Genomic DNA, 20,594 nt, shown 5'->3' with positions numbered 1-20,594 from the left:
TGCTTATCTCCAAGCACCTCCCTGCAACCCGGGAAGCAGAGACCTGGTGCTGCTGTATTGCTTCTCCTTTGCCTGTCTTTTCACTTTCTCTCGTTAAAGCTAACATAAAATGAGTTGTTCTAGAACCCAGCCCCTATTTGTCTCCCTTCAGTACCACGCTCTCCTGAACAGTTGCATCTGTTGAGGGCATGAGTAGGGACGGATGACCGATGTTTTGCAGGGATGTGTCCCCTTGAGTGGCTTAGGAAAGCGGCTGGGGTTCAAGTGGCCAGTGGTTTGAATGGGCCACGGGAGACTCGTAAGGCTGCCCCGCAGCCCTCGCCTTCTCCACGCAGACGGCGATCTCACGGGGCCCAGCGCTAACGAGCCCAGAGCAGTCCCGAGACTGCGACAATAGAATCACAGAATCACAGAATCACAGAATAGTAGGGGTTGGAAGGGACCTCTGTGGGTCATCTGGTCCAACCCTCCTGCCTAAGCAGGGTCACCCAGAGCAGGCTGCACAGGACCTTGTCCAGGTGGGTCTTGAATATCTCTAGAGAAGGAGACTCCACAGCCTCTCTGGGCAGCCTGTTCCAGTGCTCCGTCACACTCAGAGGGAAGAAGTTCTTCCTCATGTTCAGATGGAACTTCCTGTGCCTCAGTTTGTGCCCATTGCCCCTTGTCCTGTCGCTGGGCACCACTCTTCTTCAGGCTGAACAAGCCCAGTTCCCTCAACCTCTCCTCGTAGGGGAGATGTTCCAGTCCCCTCATCATCCTCGTAGCCCTCCGCTGGACTCTCTCCAGTAGCTCTTCATCTTTCTTGAACTGCGAAGCCCAGAACTGGACACAGTACTCTAGATGAGGCCTCACTAGGGCAGTGTAGAGGGGAAGGAGAACCTCCCTCGTCCTGCTGGCCACACTCTTCTTGATGCACCCCAGGATCCCATTGGCTTTCTTGGCAGCCAGGGCACACTGCTGGCTCATGGTTAACCTGTCGTCCACCAGGACGCCCAGGACCCTCTCCGCAGAGCTGCTCTCCAGCAGGTCCACCCCAAGCCTGTACTGGTGCATGAGATTGTTCCTCCCCAGCTGCAGGACCCTGCATTTGGCTTTGTTGAACCTCATCAGGTTCCTCTCTGCCCAGCTTTCCAGCCTATCCAGGTCACGCTGAATGGCAGCACAGCCTTCTGGTGTATCTACCACACCTCCCAGTTTGGTGTCATCAGCAAACTTGCTGAGGGTACATTCTAACTCTTCATCCAGGTCGTTGATGAAGAAGTTAAACAAGACTGGGCCCAGTACTGACCCCTGGGGGACACCACTTGTTACCAGCCTCCAACTAGACTCAGCGCCGCTGATGACAACCCTCTGAGTGCTGCCATTCAGCCAGTTCTCTGTCCAGTTCACCGACCACTCATCCAGCCCACACTTCCTCAGCTTCCCTAGGAGGATATCATGGGAGACTGTGTCGAAAGCCTTGCTGAAGTCAAGGTAGACAACATCCACGGCTCTCCCTTCATCTACCCAGCCAGTCATGTCATCGTAGAAAGCTATTAGATTGGTCAGGCATGATTTCCCCTTGGTGAATCCATGCTGACTACTCCTGATAACCTTCTTTTCTTCCACTTGCTTGATGATGGCCTCCAGGATAAGCTGCTCCATCACCTTTCCCGGGATGGAGGTGAGGCTGACCGGCCTGTAGTTCCCTGGGTCCTCCTTCTTGCCCTTTTTGAAGACTGGAGTGACATTGGCCTTTCTCCAGTCCTCGGGCACCTCTCCTGTCCTCCAGGACCTCTCAAAGATGATGGAGAGTGGCTCAGCAATGACATCCGCCAGCTCCCTCAGCACTCGTGGGTGCATTCCATCGGGGCCCATGGATTTGTGGCAATCCAGATCACTTAAGCGATCCCTCACACAGTCCTCCTCGACCAAGGGAAAGTCGTCCTCTTTGTAGGCTTCTTCTCTTACCTCCGGGGCCTGGGATTCCTGAGGGCCAGTCTTAGCACTGAAGACTGAAGCAAAGAAGGCATTTAGTAGCTCTGCCTTCTCCGCATCCTCCGTCACCAGGACACCCGCCTCATTCAGCAGCGGCCCCACGTTGTCCCTAGCCTTCCTTTTGCTGCTGATGTAGTTGAAGAAGCCCTTCTTGTTGTTTTTGACATCCCTTGCCAGCTTCAATTCCAGGTGAGCCTTGGCCTTCCTCGTCGCATCCCTGCATGCTCTCACCACGTTTCTGTACTCTTCCCAAGTGGCCTGCCCCTCTTTCCACATTCCATGGACCTTTCTCTTCTGCCTGATCTCCGCTAGAAGCTCCTTCTTTAACCATGCAGGTCTCCTGCCTCCTTTGCTAGATTTCTTTCTCAGGGGGATGCATTGCTCCTGTGCATGGAAGAAGTGTTGTTTAAAGAGCGACCAGCACTCATGGACCCCCATGCCTTCGAGAGCCCTGGCCCACGGGATTCCTCCCAGTAGCTCCTTGAAGAGGGCAAAGTCAGCCCTCCTGAGGTCCAGGGTTTTGATCCTGCTTATCGGCCTGCTTCCTCCACGCAGGATCCTGAACTCGACCACTTCATGGTCACTGCAGCCGAGTCTACCTCCAACCTTCACATCCTCCACCAGTCCCTCCTTGTTTGTTAACACGAGGTCCAGCAGCGCGCCTTTCCTTGTTGGTTCCTCCACCACTTGCATCAGAAAGTTATCATCGATGCTCTCTAGGAACCTCCTGGATTGCGCCTGCCTAGCTGTATGGTCTTCCCAGCTGATGTCAGGGTGGTTGAAGTCCCCCATGAGAACCAGGGCCTGTGACTGTGAGGCTGCTTGCAGCTGCCTGTAGAAGGCCTCATCAACCTCCTCCTCCTGGTCAGGTGGCCTGTAGTACACACCCACCGTAATGTCACCCTTATGAGCCTGTCCCTTAATTCTAACCCACAAGCTTTCAACTCGTTCCTCATTTGCCCCCAGGCCAAGCTCAATGCATTCTACTTGCTCCCTCACATATAGAGCAACTCCCCCACCTCTCCTTGTTGGTCTGTCTTTCCTAAAGAGTCTGTAGCCATCTATGGCAGCATGCCAGTCATGCGAGTTGTCGCACCACGTTTCTGTGATGGCGACCAAGTTGTAGCCGTCCTGCTGTATAATGGCTTCCAGCTCCTCCTGTTTATTGCCCATGCTACATGCATTGGTGTAAACACACTTGAGCTGGGCTGTCAATCTCACCCCTGGCCTTGGCACTCCAAGCCTAGGCTCATCCCTAGTGAGCTGGGCAATATCCCCTTCCCCCTTCGAACCTAGTTTAAAGCCCTCTCAATGAGCCCCGCCAGCTCGTGGCCAAGAATTCTTTTCCCCCTTTGAGATAGCTGAGTTCCACCTGTCGCCAGCAGGCCCGGTGCTGTGTACACCTCCCCATGATCAAAGAAGCCAAAATTTGACTGATGGTACCAGTCCCTGAGCCACCTGTTAATCAGGTGAGTTTTCCTGCCCCTTTCAGTGCTGTTCCCTGCCACTGATGGGATGGAGGAAAACACCACCTGCGCCCCTGATCCCTCAACCAGTCGCCCCAGTGCCCTGAAGTCCCTTTTGATGGCCTTGGGACTTCTTTCTGCGATCTCGTCCCTGCCAACCTGCATTACCAAGAGGGGGTAGTAATCAGAAGGCCGCACCAGACCAGGGAGTTTCTTCGCAACATCCCTAACCCGGGCCCCAGGGAGGCAGCAGACTTCCCTGTGGGATGGGTCCGGTCGGCAGATCGGGCCCTCTGTTCCCCTCAGAAGGGAATCGCCTATGACAATGACCCTCCTTTTTTTCTTAGTTGAGGCAGTCGTAATTCTTGGGGCTGTCTGACTCGTTCTAGGCAACCCCCTGGATGGAGCCTCACCTTCACCCACATCCTCTGTGGCCGCTCCCTCACATTCCAGAGCCCCATACCTGTTGCTTAAGGGCAACTGGGCCGGTGAGGGAGGCCCGGGGGAGATTCGCTTGCCCCCCCGAGCAGGGACCCGTTTCCATTCCCCCCCATCTCTTAGGCCCCCTCTTTCTGCTCGGTGGCAAGAGGGTAGGGGGTTCTCTGCTTTCTGTGGAGCCGCCTCCTGCTGCCTCGGCCTCAGGGAGGGCAGGGTGCGGCTCCACCAGTCGATCTCCCTCTCACACCCCCGGATGCTCCTCAGTCTCTCCACTTCCTCCTTCAGCTCTGCCACCAGGCTGAGCAGGTCATTCCCCTGCTCGCACCGAACACAGCCGTTGTCTCTGCTGTCCTCCGGTACGAGCGCCAGGCTCAGGCACTCCCTGCAGCCGGAGACCTGGACACCCGCGTTCTGGCGTGGGGCCTCCGTCTGGGTCCCCACACTCCTTCGAGCAACAGCTTTCCCACGGGTGGTAACCATGGCTAGAATATCTCCTGGAAGAGCGATGCCCACTACTTGAGCTGCCAGAAGGGGCGGCTGCACCCTGCCAGTCGCCTTCCCCGCTCGCCCTGCCCGCGCGAACTGCCGCGCGAACTGCCGCGCCGCTCCCGGGCTGCTGCGCCGCCTCCGTTTGGTCGCCCGCGCTCCCTGGGGCTGCTCTTACCCGTGAGGGGGTTCGGCCGCTCGCGCTCCCTGGGGCTGCTCTTACCCGTGAGGGGGTTCGGCCGCTCGCGCTCCCTGGGGCTGCTCTTACCCCTGAGGGGGTTCGGCCGCTCTCACACTCGGCTCCGCCCCCGCTGAGGCAGAGCTACCGCTCGTTGGCACCTCCCGCTTTCCCGCTCAGGGGGGGCGGACTGGGGTCTCCTCTCTCTCTCTCGGCGCTTTTTGCCGCCTCGCCGCTGCGGTTTTGTCACCGGAGAAAGGGTCACTCGGCGCGAGCCTCTGCTCCAGAACCCTTCACCTTCAGTAGCTTCGCCGAAATGAAGCAAGAAGATCTGGCCATAGACCGGCCACAAAGTGGGGCACCTAGGAATTCCTTGACCGGTCTTGAAAGCTACAACCCCTGGGCAGAATATTCCCGCTTGTATGGAAATGGAGGTATATAAAGAAATCTCAAGGGCTCCAAGCAAGTACAGAGGTCATTCTACACGTTGTAACTTACTTGTAAGGTATGAAAATGTGGTTTGTTTTGGCTTCAAGGACATCTGCACTAACTGATGGAGCAGAGCCTCGCTGAGGTTCGGCAAGAAGGCAGCCGCCCAAGGAGGCACGGCACCGACATGTTTGATCAACCCCGGTGTTCCCATAGCAGGCTGGTGATTTCCCAGCTACCTACTGCAGCACAGCCAGGATTTTCCTGCAAGAGAAGACCTTATTATTAGTGAAAAAAACTATGGGATGATGCAGGAAGGAAAAAAAAGTCCTCCTTCTATCTCATGGCGTGTTTGTTCGAGGCACCGCACAAGCCCCTTTCGCCCGCAGGATGCTCGTCCAGCGTCCAGCTGCACGGTGCTTTCTCTGGCTGTGGGTTTTGGGGACGTGTCTGTCACGTGAGCTCCCGTTCCTGTTTTGAAAGATACACGGAGCATCGGCCAGACCCCTGTCAGAGCGTACGACGACGGCGTTTTCCGGACGTGCTCCTCTGCTGAGCAGGCAAGGGACGCCTGGTCTCAGCATTTTCCCTTGTAAAAATGCCCACATTGGTTCAGTTACGTTTCGCCACCTCAAAGTTCCCAGCTCCTGTGAAAAGTCCGGCTCAGACCGCTGCTAAGGCACTGCGGTTATAACTCACGGACTAACCAGAAATGCCAGGAAATCCTGGGTAGCCAGCAAAATGGCTTTCTGCGGCTGGCCTGCTGACTGCTAGGCGGGATTTTCTGGTGTTTAAGTAGCAGCAGTTTATGAATGAGAAGTCCTGGAAATGGCTTCTTTCTGAATCGCTCCAGAAGTACGAAATCGGGGGGCATTTATTTGATGGCTCTCTTCGGAGGAGAGAACGATGGCCCGAGGACATTCCCCACGGGTCAGCAGGAACAAATCCTCCATCGTGCAGCGCACGTGCTGCTCGCCTGGCCTTTCGACGGCGTGCCTGCTGGTACGTGCCCCATACACGCCCAGCAGCTTGCGCTCGACTGCAACATGGTGCACCGAGATCTGAAGTGTGAGAACGTGCTGCTTTCAGCTGACGGCACAGGGCCAATCTCACTGACTTTACTTTTAGCAAGGAGGCCAACAGCTACCCGGACGTGAGCAGCACCTTCTGCGGGTCGGCACCCTACGCTTCCCCAGAGGTGCTGATGGGCATCCCCTACGACGCCAAGAAGTACGACATGTGGAGCCTGGGGGTGATGTTCTACGTGATGGTGGCCGGCTGCATGCCCTTCGACGACACTCACATCCACAGCATGCCCCAGCAGCAGAAGAAAGGGGTTCTGTACCCAGAGGGGCTGCAGCTGCCGGAGCCCTGCCGAGCCCTCATCACCCAGCTGCTCCAGTTCAGCCCGGCTTCCCGGCCCGGTGCGGGGCAAGTGGCCAAGAACAGCTGGCTGAAGGGGGACATCTGAAGGAGGAAGCTCTCCCCCAGAGATCCCAGGAGAGCAGTAACGCTTTCATGCAATTAATGCTGTAGCAGAAAACCATTCCTGTGGTTTGTTGGTCATTTTGAGTCCTGGTGTGCCTGTGCGTGGAGCTGGTTGAACTTTGAGCACCGGCAAGACCTCACTGCAGTCATCAGCCCCAGGCAAGGTCCTTGCCGTCAAACGGGGCCTCCGCTCTCTTCGGAGGAGAGAACGATGGCCCGAGGACATTCCCCACGGGTCAGCAGGAACAAATCCTCCATCGTGCAGCGCACGTGCTGCTCGCCTGGCCTTTCGACGGCGTGCCTGCTGGTACGTGCCCCATACACGCCCAGCAGCCTGCGCTCGACCGCAACTTGGTGCACCGAGATCTGAAGTGTGAGAACGTGCTGCTTTCCGCTGACGGCCGCAGGGCAAAACTTACTGACTTTAGTTTCAGCATGGAGGCCAACAGCTACCCGGACCTGAGCAGCACCTTCTGCGGGTCGGCACCCTACGCTTCCCCAGAGGTGCTGATGGGCATCCCTTACGACACCAAGAAGTACGACATGTGGAGCCTGGGGGTGATGTTCTACGTGATGGTGGCCGGCTGCATGCCCTTTGACGACACTCACATCCACAGCATGCCCCAGCAGCAGAAGAAAGGGGTTCTGTACCCAGAGGGGCTGCAGCTGCCGGAGCCCTGCCGAGCCCTCATCACCCAGCTGCTCCAGTTCAGCCCGGCTTCCCGGCCCGGTGCGGGGCAAGTGGCCAAGAACAGCTGGCTGAAGGGGGACATCTGAAGGAGGAAGCTCTCCCCCAGAGATCCCAGGAGAACAGTAACGCTTTCATGCAATTAATGCTGTAGCAGAAAACCATTCCTGTGGTTTGTTGGTCATTTTGAGTCCTGGTGTGCCTGTGCGTGGAGCTGGTTGAACTTTGAGCACCGGCAAGACCTCACTGCAGTCATCAGCCCCTGGCAAGGTCCTTGCCATCAAACGGGGCCTCCGCTCTCTTCGGAGGAGAGAACGATGGCCCGAGGACATTCCCCACGGGTCAGCAGGAACAAATCCTCCATCGTGCAGCGCACGTGCCGCTCGCCTGGCCTTTCGACGGCGTGCCTGCTGGTACGTGCCCCATACACGCCCAGCAGCTTGCGCTCAGCCGCAGCACAGTGGACTCCCAGACTTCAGCTTGCCTGTAGAAGTAGCACCTGAAGTGAGAAGGTGGTTTGGTTTCGACCCATAACTTCCACAGCAGATAAAACCCGACATGACGATTACTTGCCCTTAGGAGTCAGGGCGAAGCTCGCCCGCAGCTCCTATAGACCTGCGTCTGCAGTTTTTAATTAATTTAATTTTCTCAAGTGGCTTCAGAGCACTGACAAGGTGGACTCACGGGAAAGATTTTCTTCTGTCTGCAGTTGAGTCTTACTCCTCTTCAGAACCGATTTGCGGAATGAAACCTATATTCCAAAATTAAAAATAGCATTTGGGTGGGTATTTAGGAAGTTGGACGTTGTATGGTCCTAGGCTCCTCTGTGCAGCTGGAAAGGAAATGCGGGCTCCACAGGGAGGACAAGATCCTTGAGCAGCTTGAAAACAACAGCACAAACCAGAAACCACTGTTTGTGAGAGCCGAGGACTCAGCGCGTGGGGGAAGGAGCCGACGCTGGCCTGAGACGCAGCGTGCAATGGGTAGGGATGCTTTGCTGTGGCGACCCAGCCAGCTGCCCTCTGCTCCCGCCCCGTGCTTCATTCGACTGTCACAGCAACTAAAAATGACTAAAAAGCATTTAAAATCTAAACTACAGAAGCTCTCCGAAGGACCTCTGGTCTCACTTCTTCTCTGTAAGTCTCCAAAATACGATTTTGATAAAAATAGAGGGAGAGCAATTCCAAGTCCAAGAAACCGAAAAGCTGTTTCTTCTGAAAGATGCATTTAAAGTTCCCCGTCCGTACCGCCCAAAGTCAGAAAGTCGACCTAGAAAAATAGCCCGCTGAACCATCATAATAAAAAAGTAAATATTTACAGCCAGCCAAGGTGTTTTGCGGTTAGGGACAGTAGAAATCACTCCTCTGTACCGCTCTGTGCCCTTCTGATTTTAATACAGCGAATACCCTGCAGAAAACTGGCTTAGGTCCCCAAATGGATTCCTCCTCCCAGAAAGGGGACATTGAAACTCTCCTCATCCAAAAAGCCCTATTTGGAAAACGCAGGTGAAGAGGCCGAGAAGGTAAAAACTCTGAAATCTCCAGAGGCCCGTGAGCGGAGGGGACCCGCCCGACCCCCTCGTCGTCTCACAAAGGCGCTGCCACAGAATGCGCCACGCCATCACAGTAGCCGGGCGAGCCCCGGAGCCCACCCGTGCCACAATGGGGCAGAGTGAGGGCCAGCAGCCGCCACGCACCATGTGTTAAAGCTTTCAGATCCCAGAGCAAAACACCAGCTTCGGTTAAGGCCGTCGGGATCACGCATCATGCCAAAAGTCGATGCAGGAGAGAAGTTACTTCGTGAGCTGGGCTACAGGCTGGGTCCCACTTTAGGAGAGGGAAGCTTCTCCAAGGTGAAGGCAGCCACCTCCAACAAATTCAAGGGCCCCTTAGCCATCAAGGTGGTGGACCGGCAACGAGCAACCCGGACCCTCGTGTACAAGTTTCTGCCCCGGGAGGTCTCCATCGCGCGCAGGATCCGGCACCCCAACATCATCCGCGTCTTCGACATCATCGAGGTCTGTAACAGGAAGCTCTACATAGTGATGGAGGCAGCAGCCACCGACCTGCTGCAGCTGCTGCAACAGCTGGGGAAGCTGCCCTGCGTCCCCAGGGCCCGGGACATCTTCGTGCAGGTTGTGAGGGCCGTGCAATACCTGCACGACCGCAACTTGGTGCACCGAGATCTGAAGTGTGAGAACGTGCTGCTTTCCGCTGACGGCCGCAGGGCAAAACTCACCGACTTTACTTTTACCAAGGAGGCCAACAGCTACCCGGACCTGAGCAGCACCTTCTGTGGGTCGGCACCCTACACTTCCCCAGAGGTGCTGATGGGCATCCCCTACGACGCCAAGAAGAACGACATGTGGAGCCTGGGGGTGATGTTCTACATGATGGTGGCCGGCTGCATGCCCTTCGACGACACTCACATCCACAGCATGCCCCAGCAGCAGAAGAAAGGGGTTCTGTACCCAGAGGGGCTGCAGCTGCCGGAGCCCTGCTGAGCCCTCATCACCCAGCTGCTCCAGTTCAGCCCGGCTTCCCGGCCCGGTGCGGGGCAAGTGGCCAAGAACAGCTGGCTGAAGGGGGACATCTGAAGGAGGAAGCTCTCCCCCAGAGATCCCAGGAGAGCAGTAACGCTTTCATGCAATTAATGCTGTAGCAGAAAACCATTCCTGTGGTTTGTTGGTCATTTTGAGTCCTGGTGTGCCTGTGCGTGGAGCTGGTTGAACTCTGAGCACCGGCAAGACCACGTGCTCTCAGAAGGCGGTCAGATCCCTCCAGAAAGCAGACACGTGAGCCTGCTGCGTGTTGGGTTTCAGGACACAAAGACCACGGTAAGAGCAGAGCGTGGGGCTGGAGGGGACCTGCACCCCCTGTCCAGCAGCAGGTCGGGGCTCTCCCATGGAGCTGGGGCAGGGCGGCGAGGTGCAACGTGCGGCAGCGCAGTCCTTCACGTTGCCCGCTCCCTAGGACACGTATTGTGCGCCAGAACGCCTGTGCTGCTGCCCCTCTCTGCTGCTGCCCACCTCTGCGCGGGGCATTGCCCCGGGCTACAGCAGGACACCTGCTCTCACACGGGTCTTGGCTTGTCCTCAATCTTGTTCGTCACCAAACTGTGTTTGAGCTGGTGGGAGGGGGGGAGTAGCGGTCCTGCAAACCGCTACTGCGGAGAAAAAAATTCACGTTTTTGGTACACCGCTGTGTAGATCTCACAGAGATATTCACAGCCCAAACTCAGAGCAGGATGTTTGCAGGGAACTGGACAGTGTCACCGAGCCAAAAGTGTTGGTGTGGGTTTGGGATCCACACCTTACGTTCAACTACGTCTTTCAGGTATTGATCCTTACCAACATTTGAAATCTCTGCCAAAAGACATTTGATGAGACAGGAGTGCCACTGGCCATGGAGAACCTGAAATGGGAAAGAGATAAAGAGGGAACTGCTTTGCTAACACCCGCTGTCCACCTTCGACATAGAAGGTTACCCATTATTCTGAATACAGCCCCCCAGATCTACAGATCCCTACTGGCAAGCCCCGTTTTCAAAGGGTTAGTTAGAGGTAGGAGCTGGCATCTGAAACGTGCTTTCATGAGACATTTCAAGCCCCCTTTACACAATCTCGGATCTAGCTTCCACCGAAACTGAAGTCAGGCAGAAGACTGCCAGCTGGGTGGTCTGCCAGTCGTCGCATTGCTGCTGCCACGTGAGCTCCCGCAGCCAGGCGACGTCTTACACGAACAAACCAGAGCCCGTGGTTCTGCTGGAAGAGAAGGAAACATCTTTGGTAAAGCAGACGTTCTGGGTCTATTTAAAGCAGCAGTGTAAGTAGAACAAGATGTGGCAGCAGAGCCAGCCCAGGGCTTTTCAGCACGAGCTACAGTGAATTTTGCCACTTCCAGAATAAAGATTTATTTTTTTCTCCTTGCAGCTGCAAAATAAAACTTTATAGTAGCAGCAGCAGCAAAGTCCAAAGCAGAGAGAGCAAGGGACAGAAAGGGTGTCTTGGGGCCATCCATGGCTGGGGATGCAGGCTTGGGAAGGAGCAGGAGCAGGATGGGGATGGAAAAGGAAGAGAGAAGTCGTAAGGATGTGGGAAGCAAGGAGGCAGATTTCAGGGTAGTGAGATTCTCAGCTAGGCTCAGGCCTCCTTTTGCTGCTCGCCTTCCAACCCCGCTGCCAGCCTCATCTCTCTGCAAAGCCACCACCTTCCTTGGGAGAGCTCCCCGCTCTGTACCCCAGGGACCTTCACATCTCCATCCCCTGCTTCGCTCCAGCCCTTGCTTATCTCCAAGCACCTCCCTGCAACCCGGGAAGCAGAGACCTGGTACTGCTGTATTGCTTCTCCTTTGCCTGTCTTTTCACTTTCTCTCGTTAAAGCTAACATAAAATGAGTTGTTCTAGAACCCAGCCCCTATTTGTCTCCCTTCAGTACCACGCTCTCCTGAACAGTTGCATCTGTTGAGGGCATGAGTAGGGACGGATGACCGATGTTTTGCAGGGATGTGTCCCCTTGAGTGGCTTAGGAAAGCGGCTGGGGTTCAAGTGGCCAGTGGTTTGAATGGGCCACGGGAGACTCGTAAGGCTGCCCCACAGCCCTCGCCTTCTCCACGCAGACGGCGATCTCACGGGGCCCAGCGCTAACGAGCCCAGAGCAGTCCCGAGACTGCGACAATAGAATCACAGAATCACAGAATCACAGAATAGTAGGGGTTGGAAGGGACCTCTGTGGGTCATCTGGTCCAACCCTCCTGCCGAAGCAGGGTCACCCAGAGCAGGCTGCACAGGACCTTGTCCAGGTGGGTCTTGAATATCTCTAGAGAAGGAGACTCCACAGCCTCTCTGGGCAGCCTGTTCCAGTGCTCCGTCACACTCAGAGGGACTAAGTTCTTCCTCATGTTCAGACGGAACTTCCTGTGCCTCAGTTTGTGCCCATTGCCCCTTGTCCTGTCGCTGGGCACCACTCTTCTTCAGGCTGAACAAGCCCAGTTCCCTCAACCTCTCCTCGTAGGGGAGATGTTCCAGTCCCCTCATCATCCTCGTAGCCCTCCGCTGGACTCTCTCCAGTAGCTCTTCATCTTTCTTGAACTGCGAAGCCCAGAACTGGACACAGTACTCTAGATGAGGCCTCACTAGGGCAGTGTAGAGGGGAAGGAGAACCTCCCTCGTCCTGCTGGCCACACTCTTCTTGATGCACCCCAGGATCCCATTGGCTTTCTTGGCAGCCAGGGCACACTGCTGGCTCATGGTTAACCTGTCGTCCACCAGGACGCCCAGGACCCTCTCCGCAGAGCTGCTCTCCAGCAGGTCCACCCCAAGCCTGTACTGGTGCATGAGATTGTTCCTCCCCAGCTGCAGGACCCTGCATTTGGCTTTGTTGAACCTCATCAGGTTCCTCTCTGCCCAGCTTTCCAGCCTATCCAGGTCACGCTGAATGGCAGCACAGCCTTCTGGTGTATCTACCACACCTCCCAGTTTGGTGTCATCAGCAAACTTGCTGAGGGTACATTCTAACTCTTCATCCAGGTCGTTGATGAAGAAGTTAAACAAGACTGGGCCCAGTACTGACCCCTGGGGGACACCACTTGTTACCAGCCTCCAACTAGACTCAGCGCCGCTGATGACAACCCTCTGAGTGCTGCCATTCAGCCAGTTCTCTGTCCAGTTCACCGACCACTCATCCAGCCCACACTTCCTCAGCTTCCCTAGGAGGATATCATGGGAGACTGTGTCGAAAGCCTTGCTGAAGTCAAGGTAGACAACATCCACGGCTCTCCCTTCATCTACCCAGCCAGTCATGTCATTGTAGAAAGCTATTAGATTGGTCAGGCATGATTTCCCCTTGGTGAATCCATGCTGACTACTCCTGATAACCTTCTTTTCTTCCACTTGCTTGATGATGGCCTCCAGGATAAGCTGCTCCATCACCTTTCCCGGGATGGAGGTGAGGCTGACCGGCCTGTAGTTCCCTGGGTCCTCCTTCTTGCCCTTTTTGAAGACTGGAGTGACATTGGCCTTTCTCCAGTCCTCGGGCACCTCTCCTGTCCTCCAGGACCTCTCAAAGATGATGGAGAGTGGCTCAGCAATGACATCCGCCAGCTCCCTCAGCACTCGTGGGTGCATTCCATCGGGGCCCATGGATTTGTGGACATCCAGATCACTTAAGCGATCCCTCACACAGTCCTCCTCGACCAAGGGAAAGTCGTCCTCTTTGTAGGCTTCTTCTCTTACCTCCGGGGCCTGGGATTCCTGAGGGCCAGTCTTAGCACTGAAGACTGAAGCAAAGAAGGCATTCAGTAGCTCTGCCTTCTCCGCATCCTCCGTCACCAGGACACCCGCCTCATTCAGCAGCGGCCCCACGTTGTCCCTAGCCTTCCTTTTGCTGCTGATGTAGTTGAAGAAGCCCTTCTTGTTGTTTTTGACATCCCTTGCCAGCTTCAATTCCAGGTGAGCCTTGGCCTTCCTCGTCGCATCCCTGCATGCTCTCACCACGTTTCTGTACTCTTCCCAAGTGGCCTGCCCCTCTTTCCACATTCCATGGACCTTTCTCTTCTGCCTGATCTCCGCTAGAAGCTCCTTCTTTAACCATGCAGGTCTCCTGCCTCCTTTGCTAGATTTCTTTCTCAGGGGGATGCATTGCTCCTGTGCATGGAAGAAGTGTTGTTTAAAGAGCGACCAGCACTCATGGACCCCCATGCCTTCGAGAGCCCTGGCCCACGGGATTCCTCCCAGTAGCTCCTTGAAGAGGGCAAAGTCAGCCCTCCTGAGGTCCAGGGTTTTGATCCTGCTTATCGGCCTGCTTCCTCCACGCAGGATCCTGAACTCGACCACTTCATGGTCACTGCAGCCGAGTCTACCTCCAACCTTCACATCCTCCACCAGTCCCTCCTTGTTTGTTAACACGAGGTCCAGCAGCGCGCCTTTCCTTGTTGGTTCCTCCACCACTTGCATCAGAAAGTTATCATCGATGCTCTCTAGGAACCTCCTGGATTGCGCCTGCCTAGCTGTATGGTCTTCCCAGCTGATGTCAGGGTGGTTGAAGTCCCCCATGAGAACCAGGGCCTGTGACTGTGAGGCTGCTTGCAGCTGCCTGTAGAAGGCCTCATCAACCTCCTCCTCCTGGTCAGGTGGCCTGTAGTACACACCCACCGTAATGTCACCCTTATGAGCCTGTCCCTTAATTCTAACCCACAAGCTTTCAACTCGTTCCTCATTTGCCCCCAGGCCAAGCTCAATGCATTCTACTTGCTCCCTCACATATAGAGCAACTCCCCCACCTCTCCTTGTTGGTCTGTCTTTCCTAAAGAGTCTGTAGCCATCTATGGCAGCATGCCAGTCATGCGAGTTGTCGCACCACGTTTCTGTGATGGCGACCAAGTTGTAGCCGTCCTGCTGTATAATGGCTTCCAGCTCCTCCTGTTTATTGCCCATGCTACATGCATTGGTGTAAACACACTTGAGCTGGGCTGTCAATCTCACCCCTGGCCTTGGCACTCCAAGCCTAGGCTCATCCCTAGTGAGCTGGGCAATATCCCCTTCCCCCTTCGAACCTAGTTTAAAGCCCTCTCAATGAGCCCCGCCAGCTCGTGGCCAAGAATTCTTTTCCCCCTTTGAGATAGCTGAGTTCCACCTGTCGCCAGCAGGCCCGCTGCTGTGTACACCTCCCCATGATCAAAGAAGCCAAAATTTGACTGATGGTACCAGTCCCTGAGCCACCTGTTAATCAGGTGAGTTTTCCTGCCCCTTTCAGTGCTGTCCCCTGCCACTGATGGGATGGAGGAAAACACCACCTGCGCCCCTGATCCCTCAACCAATCGCCCCAGTGCCCTGAAGTCCCTTTTGATGGCCTTGGGACTTCTTTCTGCGATCTCGTCCCTGCCAACCTGCATTACCAAGAGGGGGTAGTAATCAGAAGGCCGCACCAGACCAGGGAGTTTCTTCGCAACATCCCTAACCCGGGCCCCAGGGAGGCAGCAGACTTCCCTGTGGGATGGGTCCGGTCGGCAGATCGGGCCCTCTGTTCCCCTCAGAAGGGAATCGCCTATGACAATGACCCTCCTTTTTTTCTTAGTTGAGGCAGTCGTAATTCTTGGGGCTGTCTGACTCGTTCTAGGCAACCCCCTGGATGGAGCCTCACCTTCACCCACATCCTCTGTGGCCGCTCCCTCACATTCCAGAGCCCCATATCTGTTGCTTAAGGGCAACTGGGCCGGTGAGGGAGGCCCGGGGGAGATTCGCTTGCCCCCCCGAGCAGGGACCCGTTTCCATTCCCCCCCATCTCTTAGGCCCCCTCTTTCTGCTCAGTGGCAAGAGGGTAGGGGGTTCTCTGCTTTCTGTGGAGCCGCCTCCTGCTGCCTCTGCCTCAGGGAGGGCAGGGTGCGGCTCCACCAGTCGATCTCCCTCTCACACCCCCGGATGCTCCTCAGTCTCTCCACTTCCTCCTTCAGCTCTGCCACCAGGCTGAGCAGGTCATTCCCCTGCTCGCACCGAACACAGCCGTTGTCTCTGCTGTCCTCCGGTACGAGCGCCAGGCTCAGGCACTCCCTGCAGCCGGAGACCTGGACACCCGCGTTCTGGCGTGGGGCCTCCGTCTGGGTCCCCACACTCCTTCGAGCAACAGCTTTCCCACGGGTGGTAACCATGGCTAGAATATCTCCTGGAAGAGCGATGCCCACTACTTGAGCTGCCAGAAGGGGCGGCTGCACCCTGCCAGTCGCCTTCCCCGCTCGCCCTGCCCGCGCGAACTGCCGCGCGAACTGCCGCGCCGCTCCCGGGCTGCTGCGCCGCCTCCGTTTGGTCGCCCGCGCTCCCTGGGGCTGCTCTTACCCGTGAGGGGGTTCGGTCGCCCGCGCTCCCTGGGGCTGCTCTTACCCCTGAGGGGGTTCGGCCGCTCTCACACTCGGCTCCGCCCCCGCTGAGGCAGAGCTACCGCTCGTTGGCACCTCCCGCTTTCCCGCTCAGGGGGGGCGGACTGGGGTCTCCTCTCTCTCTCTCGGCGCTTTTTGCCGCCTCGCCGCTGCGGTTTTGTCACCGGAGAAAGGGTCACTCGGCGCGAGCCTCTGCTCCAGAACCCTTCACCTTCAGTAGCTTCGCCGAAATGAAGCAAGAAGATCTGGCCATAGACCGGCCACAAAGTGGGGCACCTAGGAATTCCTTGACCGGTCTTGAAAGCTACAACCCCTGGGCAGAATATTCCCGCTTGTATGGAAATGGAGGTATATAAAGAAATCTCAAGGGCTCCACGCAAGTACAGAGGTCATTCTACACGTTGTAACTTACTTGTAAGGTATGAAAATGTGGTTTGTTTTGGCTTCAAGGACATCTGCACTAACTGATGGAGCAGAGCCTCGCTGAGGTTCGGCAAGAAGGCAGCCGCCCAAGGAGGCACGGCACCGACATGTTTGATCAACCCCGGTGTTCCCATAGCAGGCTGGTGATTTCCCAGCTACCTACTGCAGCACAGCCAGGATTTTCCTGCAAGAGAAGACCTTATTATTAGTGAAAAAAACTATGGGATGATGCAGGAAGGAAAAAAAAGTCCTCCTTCTATCTCATGGCGTGTTTGTTCGAAACACCGCACAAGCCCCTTTCGCCCGCAGGATGCTCGTCCAGCGTCCAGCTGCACGGTGCTTTCTCTGGCTGTGGGTTTTGGGGACGTGTCTGTCACGTGAGCTCCCGTTCCTGTTTTGAAAGATACACGGAGCATCGGCCAGACCCCTGTCAGAGCGTACGACGACGGCGTTTTCCGGACGTGCTCCTCTGCTGAGCAGGCAAGGGACGCCTGGTCTCAGCGTTTTCCCTTGTAAAAATGCCCACATTGGTTCAGTTACGTTTCGCCACCTCAAAGTTCCCAGCTCCTGTGAAAAGTCCGGCTCAGACCGCTGCTAAGTCACTGCGGTTATAACTCACGGACTAACCAGAAATGCCAGGAAATCCTGGGTAGCCAGCAAAATGGCTTTCTGCGGCTGGCCTGCTGACTGCTAGGCGGGATTTTCTGGTGTTTAAGTAGCAGCAGTTTATGAATGAGAAGTCCTGGAAATGGCTTCTTTCTGAATCGCTCCAGAAGTACAAAATCGGGGGGCATTTATTTGATGGCTCTCTTCGGAGGAGAGAACGATGGCCCGAGGACATTCCCCACGGGTCAGCAGGAACAAATCCTCCATCGTGCAGCGCACGTGCTGCTCGCCTGGCCTTTCGACGGCGTGCCTGCTGGTACGTGCCCCATACACGCCCAGCAGCTTGCGCTCGACCGCAACTTGGTGCACCGAGATCTGAAGTGTGAGAACGTGCTGCTTTCCGCTGACGGCCGCAGGGCAAAACTCACTGACTTTAGTTTCAGCAAGGAGGCCAACAGCTACCCGGACCTGAGCAGCACCTTCTGCGGGTCGGCACCCTACGCTTCCCCAGAGGTGCTGATGGGCATCCCCTACGACACCAAGAAGTACGACATGTGGAGCCTGGGGGTGATGTTCTACGTGATGGTGGCCGGCTGCATGCCCTTCGACGACACTCACATCCACAGCATGCCCCAGCAGCAGAAGAAAGGGGTTCTGTACCCAGAGGGGCTGCAGCTGCCGGAGCCCTGCCGAGCCCTCATCACCCAGCTGCTCCAGTTCAGCCCGGCTTCCCGGCCCGGTGCGGGGCAAGTGGCCAAGAACAGCTGGCTGAAGGGGGACATCTGAAGGAGGAAGCTCTCCCCCAGAGATCCCAGGAGAACAGTAACGCTTTCATGCAATTAATGCTGTAGCAGAAAACCATTCCTGTGGTTTGTTGGTCATTTTGAGTCCTGGTGTGCCTGTGCGTGGAGCTGGTTGAACTTTGAGCACCGGCAAGACCTCACTGCAGTCATCAGCCCCTGGCAAGGTCCTTGCCATCAAACGGGGCCTCCGCTCTCTTCGGAGGAGAGAACGATGGCCCGAGGACATTCCCCACGGGTCAGCAGGAACAAATCCTCCATCGTGCAGCGCACGTGCCGCTCGCCTGGCCTTTCGACGGCGTGCCTGCTGGTACGTGCCCCATACACGCCCAGCAGCTTGCGCTCAGCCGCAGCACAGTGGACTCCCAGACTTCAGCTTGCCTGTAGAAGTAGCACCTGAAGTGAGAAGGTGGTTTGGTTTCGACCCATAACTTCCACAGCAGATAAAACCCGACATGACGATTACTTGCCCTTAGGAGTCAGGGCGAAGCTCGCCCGCAGCTCCTATAGACCTGCGTCTGCAGTTTTTAATTAATTTAATTTTCTCAAGTGGCTTCAGAGCACTGACAAGGTGGACTCACGGGAAAGATTTTCTTCCGTCTGCAGTTGAGTCTTACTCCTCTTCAGAACCGATTTGCGGAATGAAACCTATATTCCAAAATTAAAAATAGCATTTGGGTGGGTATTTAGGAAGTTGGACGTTGTATGGTCCTAGGCTCCTCTGTGCAGCTGGAAAGGAAATGCGGGCTCCACAGGGAGGACAAGATCCTTGAGCAGCTTGAAAACAACAGCACAAACCAGAAACCACTGTTTGTGAGAGCCGAGGACTCAGCGCGTGGGGGAAGGAGCCAACGCTGGCCTGAGACGCAGCGTGCAATGGGTAGGGATGCTTTGCTGTGGCGACCCAGCCAGCTGCCCTCTGCTCCCGCCCCGTGCTTCATTCGACTGTCACAGCAACTAAAAATGACTAAAAAGCATTTAAAATCTAAACTACAGAAGCTCTCCGAAGGACCTCTGGTCTCACTTCTTTGTAAGTCTCCAAAATACGATTTTGATAAAAATAGAGGGAGAGCAATTCCAAGTCCAAGAAACCGAAAAGCTGTTTCTTCTGAAAGATGCATTTAAAGTTCCCCGTCCGTACCGCCCAAAGTCAGAAAGTCGACCTAGAAAAATAGCCCGCTGAACCATCATAATAAAAAAGTAAATATTTACAGCCAGCCAAGGTGTTTTGCGGTTAGGGACAGTAGAAATCACTCCTCTGTACCGCTCTGTGCCCTTCTGATTTTAATACAGCGAATACCCTGCAGAAAACTGGCTTAGGTCCCCAAATGGATTCCTCCTCCCAGAAAGGGGACATTGAAACTCTCCTCATCCAAAAAGCCCTATTTGGAAAACGCAGGTGAAGAGGCCGAGAAGGTAAAAACTCTGAAATCTCCAGAGGCCCGTGAGCGGAGGGGACCCGCCCGACCCCCTCGTCGTCTCACAAAGGCGCTGCCACAGAATGCGCCACGCCATCACAGTAGCCGGGCGAGCCCCGGAGCCCACCCGTGCCACAATGGGGCAGAGTGAGGGCCAGCAGCCGCCACGCACCATGTGTTAAAGCTTTCAGATCCCAGAGCAAAACACCAGCTTCGGTTAAGGCCGTCGGGATCACGCATCATGCCAAAAGTCGATGCAGGAGAGAAGTTACTTCGTGAGCTGGGCTACAGGCTGGGTCCCACTTTAGGAGAGGGAAGCTTCTCCAAGGTGAAGGCAGCCACCTCCAACAAATTCAAGGGCCCCTTAGCCATCAAGGTGGTGGACCGGCAACGAGCAACCCGGACCCTCGTGTACAAGTTTCTGCCCCGGGAGGTCTCCATCGCGCGCAGGATCCGGCACCCCAACATCATCCGCGTCTTCGACATCATCGAGGTCTGTAACAGGAAGCTCTACATAGTGATGGAGGCGGCAGCCACCGACCTGCTGCAGCTGCTGCAACAGCTGGGGAAGCTGCCCTGCGTCCCCAGGGCCCGGGACATCTTCGTGCAGGTTGTGAGGGCCGTGCAATACCTGCACGACCGCAACTTGGTGCACCGAGATCTGAAGTGTGAGAACGTGCTGCTTTCCGCTGACGGCCGCAGGGCCAAACTCACCGACTTTACTTTTACCAAGGAGGCCAACAGCTACCTGGACCTGAGCAGCACCTTCTGTGGGTCGGCACCCTACGCTTCCCCAGAGGTGCTGATGGGCATCCCCTACGACGCCAAGAAGAACGACATGTGGAGCCTGGGGGTGATGTTCTATGTGATGGTGGCCGGCTGCATGCCCTTCGATGACACTCACATCCACAGCATGCCCCAGCAGCAGAAGAAAGGGGTTCTGTACCCAGAGGGGCTGCAGCTGCCGGAGCCCTGCCGAGCCCTCATCACCCAGCTGCTCCAGTTCAGCCCGGCTTCCCGGCCCAGTGCGGGGCAAGTGGCCAAGAACAGCTGGCTGAAGGGGGACATCTGAAGGAGGAAGCTCTCCCCCAGAGATCCCAGGAGAGCAGTAACACTTTCATGCAATTAATGCTGTAGCAGAAAACCGTTTCTGTGGTTTGTTGGTCATTTTGAGTCCTGGTGTGCCTGTGCGTGGAGCTGGTTGAACTTTGAGCACCGGCAAGACCACGTGCTTTCAGAAGGCGGTCAGATCCCTCCAGAAAGCAGACACGTGAGCCTGCTGCGTGTTGGGTTTCAGGACACAAAGACCACGGTAAGAGCAGAGCGTGGGG

General features: G+C 56.0%; 3 protein-coding genes and 1 pseudogene across 3 annotated transcripts; all 4 read left to right on the top strand.

Annotated features, from left to right (window-relative positions):
- The first annotated feature begins 4,861 nt into the window (after positions 1-4,861).
- LOC142362450 (testis-specific serine/threonine-protein kinase 6-like) lies at positions 4,862-6,475 on the top strand (annotated as a pseudogene).
- A 198-nt stretch (positions 6,476-6,673) lies between these two features.
- Positions 6,674-7,304, top strand: LOC142362449 (testis-specific serine/threonine-protein kinase 6-like). Its single transcript, XM_075431083.1, has 2 exons — positions 6,674-6,697; positions 6,793-7,304. Exons 1-2 carry the CDS (start codon positions 6,674-6,676, stop codon positions 7,237-7,239), a joined length of 471 nt encoding a protein of 156 aa, XP_075287198.1. The 3' UTR covers positions 7,240-7,304.
- A 1,611-nt stretch (positions 7,305-8,915) lies between these two features.
- Positions 8,916-9,653, top strand: LOC142362411 (testis-specific serine/threonine-protein kinase 6-like). Its single transcript, XM_075430772.1, has one exon. The coding sequence runs from the start codon at positions 8,916-8,918 to the stop codon at positions 9,651-9,653; it is 738 nt and encodes a 245-aa protein (XP_075286887.1).
- Positions 9,654-19,447: 9,794 nt separating this feature from the next.
- Positions 19,448-20,335, top strand: LOC104337241 (testis-specific serine/threonine-protein kinase 6-like). The gene has a single exon (XM_009943141.2). The coding sequence runs from the start codon at positions 19,505-19,507 to the stop codon at positions 20,333-20,335; it is 831 nt and encodes a 276-aa protein (XP_009941443.2). The 5' UTR covers positions 19,448-19,504.
- The last annotated feature ends 259 nt before the right edge of the window (positions 20,336-20,594 follow it).

Source organism: Opisthocomus hoazin, chromosome 9 (genome assembly GCF_030867145.1).
Source record: "Opisthocomus hoazin isolate bOpiHoa1 chromosome 9, bOpiHoa1.hap1, whole genome shotgun sequence".
NCBI lineage: Eukaryota > Metazoa > Chordata > Aves > Opisthocomiformes > Opisthocomidae > Opisthocomus > Opisthocomus hoazin.
The sequence above is the reverse complement of the archived record's forward strand: the minus strand, read 5'-3'. Positions and strand labels throughout refer to the sequence as shown.

What these genes read in the sequence shown, in the direction of transcription:
- LOC142362449 (XM_075431083.1), top strand. Translation starts at nt 6,674, where the DNA reads ATGGCCCGAGGACATTCCCCACGG. An exon ending in CCCGAGGACATTCCCCACGG is followed by an intron (nt 6,698 to 6,792) that starts GTCAGCAGGAAC and finishes ATACACGCCCAG; the next exon opens with CAGCCTGCGCTCGACCGCAA.
- LOC142362411 (XM_075430772.1), top strand. Translation starts at nt 8,916, where the DNA reads ATGCCAAAAGTCGATGCAGGAGAGAAGTTACTTCGTGAGCTGGGCTAC.
- LOC104337241 (XM_009943141.2), top strand. Translation starts at nt 19,505, where the DNA reads ATGCCAAAAGTCGATGCAGGAGAGAAGTTACTTCGTGAGCTGGGCTAC.